Source organism: Pristiophorus japonicus, chromosome 3, assembly GCF_044704955.1.
Source record: "Pristiophorus japonicus isolate sPriJap1 chromosome 3, sPriJap1.hap1, whole genome shotgun sequence".
Taxonomy (NCBI): Eukaryota; Metazoa; Chordata; class Chondrichthyes; family Pristiophoridae; genus Pristiophorus; species Pristiophorus japonicus.
Genome location: NC_091979.1, coordinates 262,334,512 through 262,353,100, shown reverse-complemented (window position 1 = coordinate 262,353,100; position 18,589 = coordinate 262,334,512). Strand labels below are relative to the sequence as shown.

At 41.6% G+C, this 18,589-nt stretch overlaps 1 protein-coding gene across 5 annotated transcripts in view; it reads left to right on the top strand.

Moving 5' to 3' along the window:
- tdrd1 (tudor domain containing 1) overlaps positions 1-17,757 on the top strand; it is a 190,515-nt gene extending 172,758 nt beyond the window's left edge. For all 5 annotated transcript variants that reach the window (XM_070876594.1, XM_070876597.1, XM_070876598.1 and 2 more), the window contains 2 exons: positions 9,052-9,095; positions 12,391-17,757. In XM_070876594.1, coding sequence (XP_070732695.1) covers positions 9,052-9,095; positions 12,391-12,441 — 95 coding nt within the window. In that variant the 3' untranslated portion in view covers positions 12,442-17,757. The remainder of the gene's footprint in view (positions 1-9,051; positions 9,096-12,390) is intronic.
- The last annotated feature ends 832 nt before the right edge of the window (positions 17,758-18,589 follow it).

Here is an 18,589-nt window from a genome sequence, read left to right as displayed (position 1 = left end):
ACTAATCTTAGTGTCATCTGCAAATTTTGTTGCATTACACTCTATCCCCTCTTCTAGGTCATCTATGTATATTGTAAACAGTTGTGGTCCCAGCACTGATCCCTGTGGCATACCACTAACCACTGATTTCCAACCGGAAAAGGACCCATTTATCCCGACTCTCTGCTTTCTGTTCGTCAGCCAATTCTCTATCCATGCTAATACATTTCCTCTGACTCCGCGTACCTTTATCTTCTGCAGTAACCTTTTGTGTGGCACCTTATCAAATGTCTTTTGGAAATCTAAATACACCACATCCATCGGTACACCTCTATTCACCATGCTCGTTATATCCTCAAAGAATTCCAGTAAGTTAGTTAAACATGATTTCCCTTTCATGAATCCATGCTGCGTCTGCTTGATTGCACTATTGCTATCTAGATGTCCCGCTATTTCTTCCTTAATGATAATTTCAAGCATTTTCCCCACTACAGATGTTAAACTAACCGGCCGATAGTTACCTGCCTTTTGCCTGCCCCCTTTTTTAAACAGAGGCGTTACATTAGCTGCTTTCCAATCCGCTGGTACCTCCCCAGAGTCCAGAGAATTTTGGTAGATTATAACGAATGCATCTGCTATAACTTCCGCCATCTCTTTTTAAAACCCTGGGATGCATTTCATCTGGACCAGGGGATTTGTCTACCTTCAGTCCCATTAGCCTGTCCAGCACTACCCCCCCTAGTGATAGTGATTGTCTCAAGGTCCTCCCTTCCCACATTCCTGTGGCCTGCAAATTTTGGCATGATTTTTGTGTCTTCCACTGTGAAGACGGAAGCAAAATAATTGTTTAAGGTCTCAGCCATTTCCACATTTCCCATTATTAAATCCCCCTTTTCATCATCTAAGGGACCAACATTTACCTTAGTCACTCTTTTCCATTTTATATATCTGTCAAAGCTTTTACTATCTGTTTTTATGTTTTGCGCAAGTTTACCTTCGTAATCTATCTTCCCTTTCTTTATTGCTTTTTTAGTCATTCTTTGCTGTTGCTTAAAATTTTCCCAATCCTCTAGTTTCCCACTAACCTTGGCCACCTTATATGCATTGATCTTTGATTTGATACTTTCCTTTATTTCCTTGGTTATCCACGGCTGGTTATCTCTTCTCTTGCCGCCCTTCTTTTTCACTGGAATATATTTTTGTTGCGCACTATGAAAGAGCTCCTTAAAAGTCCTCCACTGTTCCTCAATTGTGCCACCGTTTAGTCTGTGTTTCCAGTCTACTTTAGCCAACTCTGCCCTCATCCCACTGTAGTCCCCTTTGTTTAAGCATAGTACGCTCGTTTCTGACACAACTTCCTCATCCTCAATCTGTATTACAAATTCAACCATATTGTGATCACTCATTCCAAGAGGATCTTTTACTTGGAGATCGTTTATTTTTCCTGTCTCATTACACAGGACCAGATCTAAGATGGCTTGCTCCCTTGTAGGTTCTGTTACATACTGTTCTAAGAAACAATCCCATATGCATTCTATGAATTCCTCCTCCAGGCTACCCCGTGCGATTTGATTTGACCAATCGATATGTAGGTTAAAATCCCCCATGACTACTGCCGTTCCTTTTTCACATGCCTCCATTATTCCCTTGATTATTGCCCACCCCACCGTGAAGTTATTATTTGGGGGCCTATAAACTACGCCGACCAATGACTTTTTCCCCTTACTATCTCTAATCTCTACCCACAATGATTCAACATTTTGTTCATTGGAGCCAATATCATCCCTCACAACTGCCCTGATATCATCTTTTATTAACAGAGCTACCCCACCTCCTTTCTCTTCTTGCCTATCTTTCTGAATCGTCAGATACCCCTGTATGTTTAATTTCCAGTCCTGGCCACCTTGCAACCATGTCTCTGTAATGGCCACCAAATCATACCCATTTGTAATGATTTGTGCCGTCAGCTCATTTACTTTATTTCGAATGCTGCGTGCATTTAGGTAGAGTGTTTTCATCCTAGTTTTTAAACCATGATTTTTAGTTTTTACCCCTCCTGCAGCCCTTTTATATTCAGTGGCCCTTTTTGTTTCTTGCCTTTGGTTTCTCTGCCCTCCACTTTTACTCATCTCTTTTCTGTCTTTTGTTTTTGTCTCCTTTTTGTTTCCCTCTGTCTCCCTGTATTGGTTCCCATCCCCCTGCCATATTAGTTTAACTCCTCCCCAACAGCATTCGCAAACACTCCCCCTAGGACATTGGTTCCGGTCCTGCCCAAGTGCAGACCGTCCAGTTTGTACTGGTCCCACCTCCCCCAGAACCTGTTCCAATGCCCCACGAATTTGAATCCTTCCCTGCTGCACCACTGCTCATGCCACGTATTCCTCTGTGCTCTCCTGCGATTCCTACTCTGACTAGCATGTGGCACTGGTAGCAATCCCGAGATTACTACTTTTGAGGTCCTACGTTTTAATTTAGCTCCTAGCTCCTTAAATTCGTCTCGTAGGACCTCATCCCTTTTTTTTTACCTATGTCGTTGGTACCAATGTGCACCACGACAACTGGTTGTTCTCCCTCCCTTTTTAGAATGTCCTGCACTCGCTCGGAGACATCCTTGACCCTTACACCAGGGAGGCAACATACCATCCTGGAGTCTCGGTTGCGGCCGCAGAAACGCCTATCTATTCTCCTTATGATTGAATCCCCTATCACTATCGCTCTCCCACTCTTTTTCATGCCCTCCTGTACAACAGAGCCAGCCACGGTGCCATGAACTTGGCTGCTGCTGCTCTCCCCTGATAAGTCATCTCCCTCAACAGCACTCAAAGCAGTGTATCTGTTTTGCAGGGGGATGACCAGATGGGACCCCTGCACTACCTTCTTTGTACTACTCTTCCTGCTGGTCTTCCATTCCCTAGCTGGCTGTGGATCCTTCTCATGCGGTAAGACCAACTCACTACACGTGCCACTTATGTCATTCTCAGCATCTTGGATGCTCCAGAGTGAATCCACCCTCAGCTCCAATTCCTCAACGTGGTCCGTCAGGAGATGGAGGCGGATACACTTCTCACATACGTAGTCGTCAGGGACACCGGAAGTGTCCTTTTGATTCCTTTCTACTACTTTTTTGCCTTCTCTCCCCGCTGTAGCTGCACAAGTACGCCTTTTATAGACCACTCCGACGCTGCTCCCGCCTCTCGCCAACTGTCGCTGCCTGTGGAACACCCTGGTGTCATGCTGGTAAATCTCCTCTGTACCCTCTCCAAGACCTTCACATTCCTAAAGAATTGTACATAATACTCCAGCTGAGGCCTAACCACTGATTTTGTAAAGGTTTAGCATGACTTCCTTGTTTTTGCATTCAATGCCAATATTTACAAAGCCAAGTATCCCATACGCTTTCTTAACCACATTATCAACTTGCCCTGCCACCTTCAAAAATTTAGGAATATGCACGCCCAGGTCCCTCTGCTCTTCCACTCAGGTCCCCGGCCCCCACAAAATAGTACTGTTAGATTATACTGCCTCTCCATATTCCTCACAAAGTGCATCACTTCACACTTATTCGCATTAAATTGCATCTGTCTATTTCACCATTCTGTCTATGTGCTCTTAAAGTCTGCTACTATCCTGCTTACTATTTACTACGTTGCCAAGCTTTTTATCATTCGTGTACTTTGAATTTGAACTCCCTGTACCAAAGTCCAGGTCATTTATATATAATCAGAAAAGCTATAGTCCTAATACCAACATCTGGGGAATCCCACTGTATACTGCTTTCCAGCCAGAAAAACAAATGTTTCTGCCTCCTATCTTTTAGCCAGTTACGTACCGAAGTTACCACAGTTCTTTTATTCCCATGTGCTTCTATTTTCTGAATAAGTCTGTTATGTGGCAGTTTTATCAAATACCTTTTTTAAAGCCCATACATACAACAGCTACTGCACTTCCTTCATCAACCTTCTCTGTTACTTCATCAAAGAATTCAGTCAGGTTAGTCAGACAAGATTTGCCTTTTCCGTGCTGGTCAGTGTTTCCTTTAAATTTTTTTGGGTGCGGGGGGCCCCTTTCAAATACCATTCATGTATATTTTTTCCTATTTTAAAGCCTGTGACTGGCACATCTGACAGAAAATGATTGCAAATGGTTTGAGAATGGGGATGTTAATTTCTCACTTTTTATTTAAAAAAAAAACTCCAACTGCCTTTTAATAAAGGCGAACATACCATTTGCCTTTTTAATTGCTTGTTGTACCTGCATGTTAACTTTCTGTGATTTATGTACAAGGATACCCAAATCCTTCTGAGTCTCTCACCTTTTTAAAAAAATATTCTGCTTTTCCATTCTACCTACCAAAGTTGATAATTTCACACTTCCCCACATTATACTCCATCTGCCACCTTCTTGCCCAATCATTTAACCAGTCTATGGGCTAGAATCTCCTCTTTTTTTGCCTTTTTAACGCCCATTTTATTGTTGAAATGACATATAACGCCCATAAATTGCCCATTTTGGCACAAAATGGAAACTGGCAGGCATTTTTCAGAAACTTGTCGCCGAGTGTTACTTTCCCCATGTGGTTAATGCCGAGAAAAAATATTACCGCCCGCCCACTTTTTGGGGGCGGAATCAGCAGGATGGGCGAATTCAACGCCATAATATCGCCTAGCATTACTTTCTGCATGGAATTAACACCAAGATTCAATATTAACGTCTGGCGACTTTTTTGTCGTAAAGAGCATATTTACCCAAACTAGCAGCCATGGAGATCTCCCGTCGTCAATTTCACCACCTCGCAAACATTTCGCCCACAATATCGCTCGCTCAAAAAATCGCCCACAAAAAGTGGAACGAACCGGAACGAATCGCAGCGTTATGGACGCCATGACGTAGATCACATGTTGCGTTCTTTAAAAGGCTGCTGTGCTTCAACCTCTGCAGGTTGTTGGAGTTGATGGGAACATCTCTAAAAACATCTTGACCACACTGTGACCGATTGGAATTGAAGAGGTGTGCTCGTCGGGACATTCCTTGTTTGGTGTGTGCAATCGGTGAAAAAAAGAGAGCTTACTGCAATGGGGCCTGTTCTTTCTCACTCTTGGTGACCAAATACATGTAGCAGACTCAACATCGCCGAAGTAACGCTGCGCTGCATTATGTGCCCAAAGTACAAAGTGACAGACAGATGAGGAGGACCAGACATTACACCCCCCACAAGTACAAGGGGAAGCATTCTTACCTCGACTTGCCCGACACCACCTGCCTTCCGAGACTGTGCTGCCACAAAGAGGTTATCAGTGAGGTATGCCAGCTGATAAGGACAGACCTGCAGCTTGCCAGCACCATCAGTACTGCACTGTCCGTCGAGGTGAAAGTTACCACGGCACTGTCGTTCTACATCTTGGGTTCTATTCAGGCCACAGCTGGAGACATTTGCGGACTTTCTCAGCGTGTCACATCGCTGCATTAGACAGGCCACTGAAACCCTGTACGCACGCAGGATGGACTTGATCAGCTTACCTACGACCAAGGAGGCACAGAGTGAGAGGGCTCTAGGTTTCTCCAAAATTGCAAACTTCCCCAAGGTGCAGGGAGCAATAGACTACGCACATTGCGATGCGGGCACCTTTTCAGGATGCTAAGATTTTCATGAACCGCAAGGGATTCCACTCCCTGAATGTCCAGCAAATTATACTGACAGTGAATGCTCAATTTCCGGGCGGCATCCATGATGCGCACATCCTACTTGAGAGCACTGTATCTGATTTGTTTAACAATGAGCCAGAATGTCAATGCTGGATGCTTGGGGACAAAGGATATGGCCTCGCCACCTGGCTGATGACTCCCCCACCCCCGGCGTGACACCCACACCGAGGCCGAGAGGCGATACAACGAAAGCAACTCGCAATATCGTGGAGAAAACCATTGGAGTGCTGAAGCAGCGCTTCAGATGCCTGGACCACACAGGAGGTGAGCTCCAATACCACCCTGAGCAGGTAGCTCAATTCGTGGTGGTCTGCTCCATGCTACACAACTTGGCTATCAGGAGGGGACAAGAATTGCCTGATGAGTCTGACAGTCCACCTCACCAGAGAGAGGACGAGGAGGCGGACGCTGACATCGGGCCAGACAATCAGGCTGATGCTGAAGCCATGCCCCGGCCCCCTGTGTAGACCTCATGAAAGGATCCATGGTGGCATGATAGCTGCAAGAGCCTTATGTCAGGAGTTATTTACAAGGCTGACACACTGCTGGGTGTGTAGTTCATACATCAATGGTGGGCATCACCTTGGTGACAGTTAAAGTTTACGTTGATTGAAGTTAAGTGTGATTATACCCTTTGATAAGAAATCACCAGCGTGTAATGGTGCAGCTATCTGAGCCGATGTGCTGCAAGTTTTTGTTAAATAAAAAAAAGTTAAACTGAACATTAGTCTGAAATCATCAGTATTTCTGTACAAACAAACCCCCCCACCTCTACCCCTTCCTCTTCCCATCCTGACTCCAAGCCGCCTGGTCGTGGCGATGTTTCATTGGCGGGGGGGCGGGGGGGGTTGTGACAGCTGAAGCGCTGCTTGGACGGATACGGGAGAGGACTGTCCCGAGGTGGGAGCGTGCTCTGAGCCATAAGCAAGATGTTGCTGCTGGCTCTCGTGTGGTTGGCAATGGGGGTGCGTCACCTTGGGGTGCAGTGCGGCGCTCCGGGACCACTGGGAGCCCTCTGCCACCAGTATTCCTGGCTACCAGCTCCAGGGCCTCCTCCATCCCTTCCATGTTACAGGCAACTCTCGATTATCCGTTCACTGATCTAACGGAGAACCCACTGCAACGGCACTTTAAAAAAACGTCGCACATGTGAATACCAGCTGACGTAATGAGGGTTGTCACTTCGTCCTCAGTCAGGAACAGATGAAAAACAAAACCTATACTGCAGTCGGTTCTGGTTACTTACAGGAAGGTTAAATCATTGGTGGGGGGATCCTTGGGATAGATGAAGTTCCGATACACATGATAGTGTCCCGTGTACAGTTGCAGCGAGATGGACATTTCGCTGTTTTTCTAATCTCAGCACTGGATAACAAGCTGATCCCAACTGCAACAGAAAGCAACGCAAAGCTCCTGTCCAAACTACAGTACTCATTTTTGGTCTTTAATGCGCTCTTACAGCCCTGGGTGCAATGAATTATTTATTGAATCTTCCCACTCGAGTGTTTAAAAATATCCGCATCCAACACACTAAGGTTCACCGTGTCCTTGCCCGCGATTTTACCTTTCTCTCCACGTGAAAAACCACGGATCAAATTACAGGGGCATTTAAATTACAAGGGTATTTAAAAACAAAACATAACTAACACAGATGATATGAATCCATTGTCATGTATTTTATTACCTTCACGCTAAGATAACATGCACTAAGCCTTTGTGGTTGGTTCTATCACTGTTAAATTTCAGCTCTGAGAAGTGCACTCGCTCTAGCGGCAAAATCATTTACCCGGAATAGCCCGATCCCCGAGGGACTCGGATAATCGAGAGTTGCCTGTATATCATCTTTGTTGGACAAAAACTCGGTGCCAACTATGTTCTTGGTGCTTAGTAGGCTTTTTGCTGCTGGTGAATCTCCGTCGTTCCTCCCATAACAGCCAAACAAGCACACATCACAGCTACATACGGTTTCAGTGCCTCTGAGCTCCCTCCCTCTCTGTCTCCTTTTCTGCGCATGTCATGATGACCCTTGACCTCCTGAATCGCGGGGAATCTAGCGTTGCCATGCCGTTGCTAAGGTCGGCCACACTTTACGGCAGAAGGCTAGAAAAATTTAACGCTACCGTCCATTTGGTATCGCTCACGGTAACGCCCATTTTCAAAAATGTAAACTCGGTGTTTTGAGAATGGGCGAGAAGCTGCCGATCTGAAAACCCTTTTTTAATGCCCACGCCGGAAATAACGGCCATTTTTGGGCGATAAGCTCAAAAGTGGAGGTTCTCGCCCTATATTTCTTTGCAGCCACTTTTCTTCGTCCTCACAGCTTACTTTTCCACCTAGTTTTGTATTGTCAGCAAACTTGGATACATTAAATTTGGTCCGCTCATCTAAGTCAATGATATAGATTGTAAATAGCTGAGGCCCAAGCACTGATCCTTGCGGCACTCTGTTAGTTACATCCTGCCATCCCAAAAATGACCAGTTTATTCTTACTGTTTTCTGTTCAATAACCAATTCTCAATCCATGCTAGCATGTTGCCTCCAAATACCATGAGCACATTAAAAGAAGATTCGCTCAAAGAAATTGATTTGGTTTGAATAAATTGTTTTTCTTGCAGAGTTTGAATCTGGTTGCATATATTGGTGAGCTCACAATGAGCCTAAGCTGCAGATGTAATGCAGATTCCTAGACTTTTCTATATCATTCACTGCGACGTCCAATAAAAAGTGCTTGATGAGCGATCAGCACATTCCAACTTATGTCTGTCTGGCCTATCTGAACAATTTGTTGCCCCCAAATTAAAATATACAGGAAAATAGTATTTTAAACCCAGTTTACCTAGATTTTTAACTCTTTGATTTTATTTCTGGTTCAAATCTCAGCTTCCTACAGAAGTTCAACAAAATGAAATCAATCATTTCTATTAAGGGTGTATATTCACATTTTATTATTGTGATGCATGGTCATAATTCTATACTCAATTTAAACTTTAGCATATCCCTAGAAGAATTAACTTCTAATTGATCCCTCGATCTAATTAGCAATTAGACCGTATCATCTTAAAGCAATGCATCTTCACCTTATTGCAGGAGTACATTGCATTGCATTACATGCTCCTCGTAAAACATCATGTGTAAAAAAAAAAAAAAAAAAAAAATTATGAGGCTCCATGTATTTAAAAAAGAAAAAACAACTCAATTTGTGCATGCACAACAGAGATAAGAACAAAAGATTTTGAGACAAAAAATGAAATGGAGGGAAAAAATATCAATGGTGAGCTTTGTAGATGTGTTATCCTAATTAAACTCCTAACTTTAGTGGAAGAAATCTGTTTATTTGAGGGTGTTTATTTTTTTATCTATTTCTTCCAGTTCAAGATCACAGAGGCTGTTGTTGCCAAGAACTTCAAAAAACTGTAAGTTTATGTTCTATTCAAATTTTTGTGTTGTGGTGTATTTACAAATATTTCTACCCCATTTTCTTAGTTCTGTTCTTCAAGCTACTTCAAGTATAAATGTGTTGTATCACATGGCAATTTGAAATTAGAATCTCTCCAGGCCAGATTAATGATACAATACTCTGCACAATTTGTATCAGTTATTGTGCAGAAATGGACATTGTCCAAACTTACATCAGTGTTTCATGTATTATTTAAATTTTACACAGTACTGAGAAATTGAGTTGGGAGTTATGTGCTAGTTTTATTTACAAAGGTGGAACAAAATGTGGAAAGCTTAGAGGTGGATAATGTGTGCTGAAAGATGAAAAAAAGGATCAAAGATGGCCATGTTGGTGATTGTAACCTTGCTGGAGTAAGGGGTTGTGCAGTGGTGTAGATTGTGAAAGAAAGTCGGGAAGGGTGATTGATGTACAGTTTAGATTAGGAAAGCACTGCACAAAGGGTGCATGACTGTACCCAGGCTCTCCCATGACTCCCTCCATATGCTTATGGAAAGAGTAACCACAAGCATGGAGGTTCTCTTCCCTTCCAATAGGTGGAAGAGACCTCACCAGGCGATCAATGCAGCCTGGTTGCACATTGTACAGGAGGACACAAACAGGGATGTCGTCAAGAGGACCAGGCTGCAGTGCCACAAACCTTTCAATGATCTCAGTACATCACAAAACGTTACTGCAAAGCCACACTCAACCTCATCCTGCTGTGCCACTCATCATCTAAAGGAGCCTGGCTTCTTGTAAGTTCTACAATTCCTTCTCCAACATCTCAGTCCCTATTTTAATTCAGTTTTACTTCATTGCATCTCCTTTTTCTGATCATCTATGTTTTTTTGTTCCAAGTCCTCTTACTGCACTGATGTGAAAATTGCAGTATAGCTACATTCCTGAATTTTGATGGGAGGCATTCCACAGATTTCATCGCCATGACAGAAGCAATAGTGCTTTCTTGAGTATTTGATCATGTGCCACATATGCAGGGTCCAATGCATTTTTTGAGATGGTTGCAGAGAGGCAAGTGGTTGCTCCAAACACCCTGGGCTTCCAATTCAGTGGGGTATGGTGTGTTTCCATGCTTTGGTCCGGAGGATAGTGGAATTGCATTCAAGCATTTTATAGTCAGTTGTGCTATTCGCCATGCTGCATGGGAAGGTTTTTTGCCTTAGGATGTCTGCCTAGCAAGGGCTCCCAACAGCATTTGAATAGTTGTGTAGTGGCCACGTCTTGGTGGGGAGGTAAATCCGTTTCTTTGGGGTGAGTTGGCTCCAAAATTATATGCCTACAGGTGGGAAATTGAAACCGAGCCATCATCTGTGGCAGACATAATATTGATTGAGCTAGGCTCCAAATAACCCTGAAAGTTTGCACCCTAACTGAATGAACATAGTTGGTGAAGTAGTAGGGACTTTACCAGTACTCTGCTGATAAATGTCATGGTTTTAGCTGGTTAAACTCCAACAGTACTGTTATGCACACTTGATAGTCACTAAGCCTTGCCTCTTATCACTTTGTTTTCAAATTCTCTAGGCTTTGATAAAGCAGTTGTGTCCACATGGGAAGAGATTGTACACTTCACATTAGGCAAACAAAACTACTTGAGTGGTTTTCTCAGCAATTTGGTTCAGAAATTAAGTACAAAGATGTGTTTCTGCCTATGTCTGACACCTGGCTGGCCAGAAATCTCTCCAGTCTTTTTCACAACCAAATATCAATTTTGTTACATTTCTGAAATGTAATCAGCAATTGCTGATGAGCCTATTCCACATATAATGGGCCCAAATTTGGCTCTCCGTTTTTTTTCAGCGCACTTAACGTGAGGTGCGCCGACTGTCTACTCTCAAAACGGCACCGAAAAGATATCTCTGTATTCTCCCCGCTCTGTTGACTGTCCTTGTGCTTGGCAAGGCGTGGCAATTACAGTGGGGGGATGGAGCTTAGAGCCCTGCGCTCGAGTGCCGGCAGCTCAATGCATGCGCACTGGAGGTGTTGCGCATGTGCAGTCGCTTCTCTGCAGCATAGGACCCGATGCCGGGCAGTCATTGTTGCTGGATGGAAGTAAAAATTGGAGCAGCAAGCAGCCAGCCAGCCAGTGGGTGGAAAACTTTGATCGGCCATTTCTTGCTGTCTGGTGCGGCCGCGGCTGGAATGGGCTTGCAGGTGCGTTCTCCCGCCGGTGCAGTCTCCCGCCCCTAGCCCTGGCCGAAGGGCTTGCCAGTGCTTTCTCATACCAATGCCTTTTCTGAGTTCTCCTGCCTGTGAGTTTTCCCAACCCTATCCCTGGTCGAGTGGCCTCCCGCACCGGCCGGCCCGCTGACTTCCTGGGCCAAGTTATGAAGGTAGGACTGAAGTTTTATTTTTTATTATTTTTTAAAAAATTATTATTGATGGTTTTTATACTTCTTGCATGTTGTTGTGAAGGTGTTTAGTGCTTTGCCAGATCCTCTCCGCTTCCCTTTCTCCCTCTCCCCACCCCCACCCCCCCCCCCCATCTCTGGCTACCTGCGCTGATTTCTTAACTCCGCAAGGGTTTTCTGTTCAGCCACAAGTGGCCACATACGCTGGCCTAAGTTAGTTTGGAGCAACTATTAGTTGTCCAAACTGGCTTAAATGGCCAAAACAGGCGTAGGTGGCTGGTCACGCCCCCTTTTGGAAAAAAACCAAAACGTTTAAAAAATCCTAACTAACTCACTTACACTGGCGCAAATTAAATGTGCAGAATTTAAGATACTCCAGAAAAATCAAGTTGCTCCCAAAAAAACGGAGCAACTCCTGGGCAAATTTGGGCCCAATACTCTGGGATAACATTTCTACTAATCTCTTGTCTTGTTCAAGGCAGACTTTTTTTGTTATGACCCCTTCATCTTGGAATCCAAGTTTAATGTAAATAAATCGCACATTCATTGTTTACACCTGTAAGCCTTAGGCAGTCCACTTTTTTTTCCAGCGATAGATTCAGCACTTTGTCATTTGTTCAACCACCACATACGAATAGAAATCGGCCATTATTATTTGGGTCTACGGTGATGTTCTCTCGTGGGTTAATGGCAAATTCTTATTTGTATATGTGGAGGTTGAATTATTTTCATTAAATGAAGATGATGCAATCTGCAGTTATAGTTTTTAGTTTAGTTATCATTATAGTTTTTTGTTAAATTATAATTATGCCACTGTGAAACAGTTGTCTGCAGCTGGTGACAGAATAATAAGTTTTCTTTGTCAACATTCTGAAACAGTAATCGTGCTTTTGATTGTAGGTGGAAGAAATCAAGCAACAACTTGCAGTACTCATGAACAAAAATCTGTAACGTGTGATAATTAAAGGATAAATGTACTGTATAATGTTTTTTGTAGAAGGAACAATTGTATAAATCTTTTTCCACTGGTTTGATAAATTGCTTGTTTTGTTTTGACACATTACTGGGGTTTGAAAAAAATTAGGTAGGAAGAGAACAGATTTTCATTTACTTGTATTTTGTGTTATCCCCTTTGAATCTGATGTGTTCATTGTAAACATTTAAAAACTGAAGGATTGTTCCAAAAGGAAAAAGACTGAAAATGCTGGAAATACAAAGCAAGTCAGTCAGTGTCTGAAGGAGAAGAATAATATTTATCAGATTGTTCTAAAATTCTGACCTGAAAAAGGCTACACCATCCCTTCATTGGGCTTCAAATTAAATATTACCTTGCATTTGAGTATGATGCAGCAATGCTACTTTAGTCCTGAAAGGGATAAATAGAGAATTAAATGTTGCAGAAAAAAGTACGTTTTGCCATTTTCTGCACTAACTAACAAAACTTCTATGGTTCTAAGTATAAAGCTGGATATCAGTAGGGTACAAAAACATGACTCTCTATTCAGTTCAATGAGAAAGGAATGGCCCGAGTGTGCAAAATTCTGCTACAGTTAAAGTGATAATAAACTTGGGTGAAATGTTAATTTTACTCAAAATAGGAATGAGTGTGCAAATATGGCTTATCAATCCACTCCTTCCAACAGACTATAGATTTGCCACAATCCTACCATAGATTATTTGACCTCGAGATACGAATTGCTGCAGGTAAAACATTGATGAGAGAAAACTCTCATTTTAAAAATTCCCTCGTTCATGAAGTAAAAACTGCAGGATATCAATCATAAGCAACATTATTGAATTCTGAAATAAAAACAGCAAATGCTCAGCATGTCAGCCAGCATCTGTGGAGAAAGAAACAGTTAACGTTTCAGGTCAATGACCTTTCATTCATTGCTAAATTCTGACTGCGTATAGTTTATTAATCTTACAAAGCTACTTTACTGAACCCTAACAGATAACAATTCAGAACATTAACCAGGGGCAACTTTTTAATCATACCAAGTACGCTGTGATTATAAGCTTTAATTCATATTCAGAAAAAAATCTAATTAATATACATTCTGGTAATAGCATACACAGAGCTGTCAACTGAACTAATAAATTGTATTCATAGGCAGAGAAATCTTTAAATTAAAGATAGCTGACTTTTGTAAAACACGCTTTCCTATGGTCGATTAGGGCAGCTTCACCAGTTGCAAATACAGGACTCAATTGTATGCTATTTCAATATGTTGGTGTTCCTGTATGGTATACCACAGGCTAGTAGGATTTCCCCAGTGATTTTCCTACTGGCAATTTTCTTGGTTGTGGACTTCTAGTGGATAACTTAGAAGTAGCCTTGACAGCAGATCAGAAGCAGGCCATCTGTAAAGGCTGCAGTGTCGAGGCAAGAAATAAAATGTCATATATGAAAAATTGCTCTTGGGCAATTGCAGTTAACCTACATTGTTGGGAACAGTAGTGACGGATTTTTTTCTGACTTAATGAGTACAGATCTGTAGGTGCTCTCTTGCTCCACCTGAGTGGCCTTTACTTATGTGTGAACTTCGTATCTGCAGTCTACTTGACCACAGATATCACGACTTAAGCCCAATCTATCCCCTCCCTCGGCCCATGCATGCACTTCCAGCAAGAATTGCTGGATAGGAATTGGGAGCAGGAATTCTGGTCAGTTTTACCCTCCCTTATCCAGGGGTAAGAAAGAACTTGCATTTATGTAAAATTTTATATCCTCGAGGCATTTCAGATGGCTTCATAGCCAATGAGTTACTTCTATAATATAATTACTGTTCTGTGGGAAAATGTAGCAGCCAGTTTGTATACAGCAGAGTCTTCCAAACAGTAAATTAAAGCAAGAAAGACTTGCATTTATATACCACCTTTCACAACCACTGGACGTCCCAAAGCACTTTACAGCCAATGAAGTACTTTTGAAGTGTAGTCACTGTTGTAATGCAGGTTAATCGGTTTTGTTTGTGGTGTTAAGGGTTGAATTTTGACCAGGACACTGGAGAACTCTCCTGCTCTTCAAATAATGTACTAGAATCTTTTACATTCCCCTAAACCGACAGATGGAGTCTTGGTTTAATGTCTCATCCAAAATATGGCACTTCCAGCAATAGTCCTGCACTGAAGTGTCAGCCTAGATTATGTACTCCAGTCCTGGAATGGAGTTGAACTCATAACCTTTTGACTCTTGCATCAGTGCTACCACTGATTAAACTGATATTTGGTACTGATCTCAGTTGTTACAATCCCTGCCATCGCTCCAGTTGAGATTACAGGTGTAATTCAGCGTGGACCAGGAATGGGGTTCCATGGGTGCCAGCAACCTCTGTACCTCATTCATATGGTTATTTTTCATGGGTACTCATCATACAGTCTGATTTTTGTAAAATTTCAGCCCTCGGTAGGATCCGGTCCTACCAGCAACTCTCCTGCCTGAGGATCTCGCACTCCTGCTTGCATTGTACTGGCAAATCTCAGCTTTGCTGTACTCCTTTGCATTCTCCTTACTAGAGCAAGATAATGCAATGGAGGCATGACCTTTCCAGCATTCACAGTGCCAAGTGAAAGTCCTTTTAATGCTATATGATTTCAATCAGGATCTTTCACCATATACTCTCCAGATTGATCTTTATTTTTATTTTCCAGTAAGAATGAGCCAATTAAATTGTCATTGAGCTAAAAAGACAAACAAAAATAGCGAAGGGGAAATAAAATATAGAGAACAAAAGGACCAAGAAAGGCAAAATAAGGAGAGAAAAAGGAACTAGAATAATGAGGAAGAGGTGAGACAATTATTGCCACATTTATACTATACTGAAGGATGCAGTATTGACTATATTTCACATTGTTGGCAATGGGATGTTTTTACTTCCTGCTTACATTATTGTGAAATTTGGGAAATACTTCACGCATGTATTCAAATAACTACATAGACTGCTGCTCAGTGGCCTTCCACTACAAGTATGATTTTAATAATGAAGAATAGCTGGCAGAATAGTTTTTTCAATCATTAAAATATGAACAATAGTACAGAATGCTTACCAGAGTTCATTTTAACTTTAGAAACTGAATTTTTTGGTAATGCTTTGCACCAGATGCTACTTTACTACATCCAGTGCTCATTCTTCTTGATTTAATACCACTTCTTCCAAGTGATTTCTGGTCAATCATTGGCTGATAACACTTGCACTTACCAGATGAATTATTCTAAAGTTAACCGTGACTTGGAGCATTTAAAAGATTGCAGAATAATAAAAATGCCAGTAAATGGAATGACGCTTTGGGTGATGCCCAGTATTGTTTAATCGAGATCAGGGTGACTTTCAGCAGCCTTCAAGTAAGTCATGACTTGGTTTGTCAACCTCAACCAAATGTTAGTGTGAACCCCTCACCTTGATGGTGACTGTTTAGCCTATGCAGGGTAACACTGCTAAGCTTAATCCTGTTCTTGCCTGACATCCATTTAAGTGTATTTCTCAAAAGTGGTGATTGGAGAGAAATTGGGGAGCAGGAACCTTTATTTTATTTTTCCCTCACCAAACCCAGAGGCTCTAACATCAATTGTAGCACGTGCAACTGATTCCCAACAAAAATCACTAACTGAGAACCTGGAACCTTTGTGTGGCTTAATATTAGACTAGATGGTGCTTTGCTTACTAGACATTGGAGAAGCTTAATAGTTTCCCTTTTCCAAACTGCTGTGAATCTGTAAAATGTTCTCATGTGGGTTATTTGTGATTCTGAATACCATTTTTTCTGACTTGGAACAGTGAAGTGAGGAGTGTGCCGATCAACATTGTTGCAGTTGTGTTTGATTCTTCGGAATTGAATGCTGCTTGTGCATTATCAGAGTAGCAATACCGAAAAAAAAAGGGAGATGGCCTCAGTTATTAAGACTTTGAATTATTTTTTAGCTAACATGCTATGGTATGAATAGAACCATTGCTTGAATTACACATCTATTAACTTTGAGGACTCTGGCAGCATTGCATGCAAATTGCAATGTTTCTCTTTTTAGAGTTTAGATTGTGTGCTTGTCCTGTATGGATAAAATATTTTGGAAACTATAAAGGTCTCTGAGTACTTGCGGATTATGTGTTACTGTGAGATTGTTTAAAAATCATGCCACAAATTCTTTCAATGTGACTAAATGATTAAAATGCCGCTTCAACATTAATACATTTGCCATTAAGTGCAAACATATTTGAACATGTGGGGCAGACTGGAGATGAAAACCATTCCAGGAGACGGGTGTGATTACTTAGGTGATCTCATTTAAGTTTTTTTTTTAATTAATACTGGACTTTCACCTGTGACCTGGGTTTAAATCCAGCTCAGACTACTGGGATGACTGTCTCCTTTGTCTGCTGGCTGTAAGGCATCCTGTGTGAAGTGAATTTGGGCAGTCTCAGCTCAGTTCTAATGGGCACGAGACCACATCTTAAATTTGGCACTAATTTAGCGTACTCACTCAAAGTGGCCATAGGAGAGCAAAGGAGTTTTCTTTTAGATTGGGTCTTAGGCCATGTAACATACCCTGGAAGTGCTTGATGCTGCATTCTTGAAACGGGACAGTATTTCACTGCACAGTTCCAATGTTCCTCTGTTCATTATATTGCATTTTCAATCAACAGGTTTCTGTTTTTTTTTCTTAATATCTTAGCACTGGGCCATATTTGCCAGCAAATGGGAAAATACTTGAAATTGAAAACTTAAATATGATTGCCTCCAAAATGACTGCATAGTTAGGATTAAAATTATTCTTCCATTCTGTGTGGTCACTGCAAATTGTAGCCATTTTGCATAAATGTTTTCATATGAAAATAAAATACCTTTAATATCTTTTGCCTGTGAAAATGCAAAAAATTTGTTCTGATTTTTTTGTAAGTTGTGGGAAAATGTGGTCCTTGTGTTATGTTGTATTTTGAGGATCGCAGTATTCCCACTGGCCTGTGCAACATCTGACCAGGTACTGATCTAATAAGGTCTCTTGACTTCAAATATTAAAACAGTGTACAAATAACACTTTAGTAATAATTAGTAAAGGTTGCTGGGGTAAGACTTTGAAGCTAAACCTACCTGGTCAAAGTGTTCAATAAGTGAATCCTCCCCTTGGCAATACCAAGAGTTTTCCCCTGTGTTTGTAATGGAAGCAAGCCCATTTCTTTGAATATGCTATTTAAGGAAACTGTCTTGTTACTGTAGAACAATGTGGTGAAACTGGCAATGACTATCTTTCTGTTTGCAAGACTTAAATAAAAAAATTCACAATCTTTGGAGTGCACGTTATTTTCATCCATTTTATTTCTCTTCATTTCTCCCCCACTCGAAACAAATGTCAATGGTGCAAGCCATGATGATTAGGAAAATCGGAAGATTTTACTGAAACTTTTAGAATTACCTAATAACCTTTACCGCATCTTTTTTTTAAAATCCTACCATTGGCACCAGGGAAAGCAAGTGCTGTCAACTACATGATGAGTAAACACATAATAGGATTACATTATGTATGTGGCTTTATCATGTAACAACATAGATTTTTCCTACGACCACTTAGAATGGATAAAGAGAATTTTGTCCCTATTACTGTGTGGCCTTCAAACCTATCTTACTGTGTGGCCTTCAAACCTATCTTGGGTCTGCATCAACTAAACAAATACACTTTTTTTGGAAGAAGTTTAAAAATGAGCCCATTGCCAAACGTCATTCAGTAATATGCTCGAGCCTGGTTGGCAACTCTAAAACATCTACAAGAACTGTATTCATAATAGCTGAGGTACCCAAGATTCCATGTGAAAAGAGAGAACTTACCAGCATGTCGTTTCCCCCTCTTCTATCTCCAGACTCTTCACAAATTTCTTATCCATGGTTGTATCTTTCTTAATGTTACTGAGATTAGAAGTACCCTTATTTACATCACATACGCTCATAACTTCATCTCGTGAAGCTGCAAAGAACAGAGTACTTTGACTTTCCAGGAGTTTGGTATTCTATTAAATCCATTAAAAAGTTGTAATTGCAAAATTATCATTAAATTGCACAATCAGGTTCCTGAATTTGGATAATTCTGGGAATTGTCTTCATGTGCGAG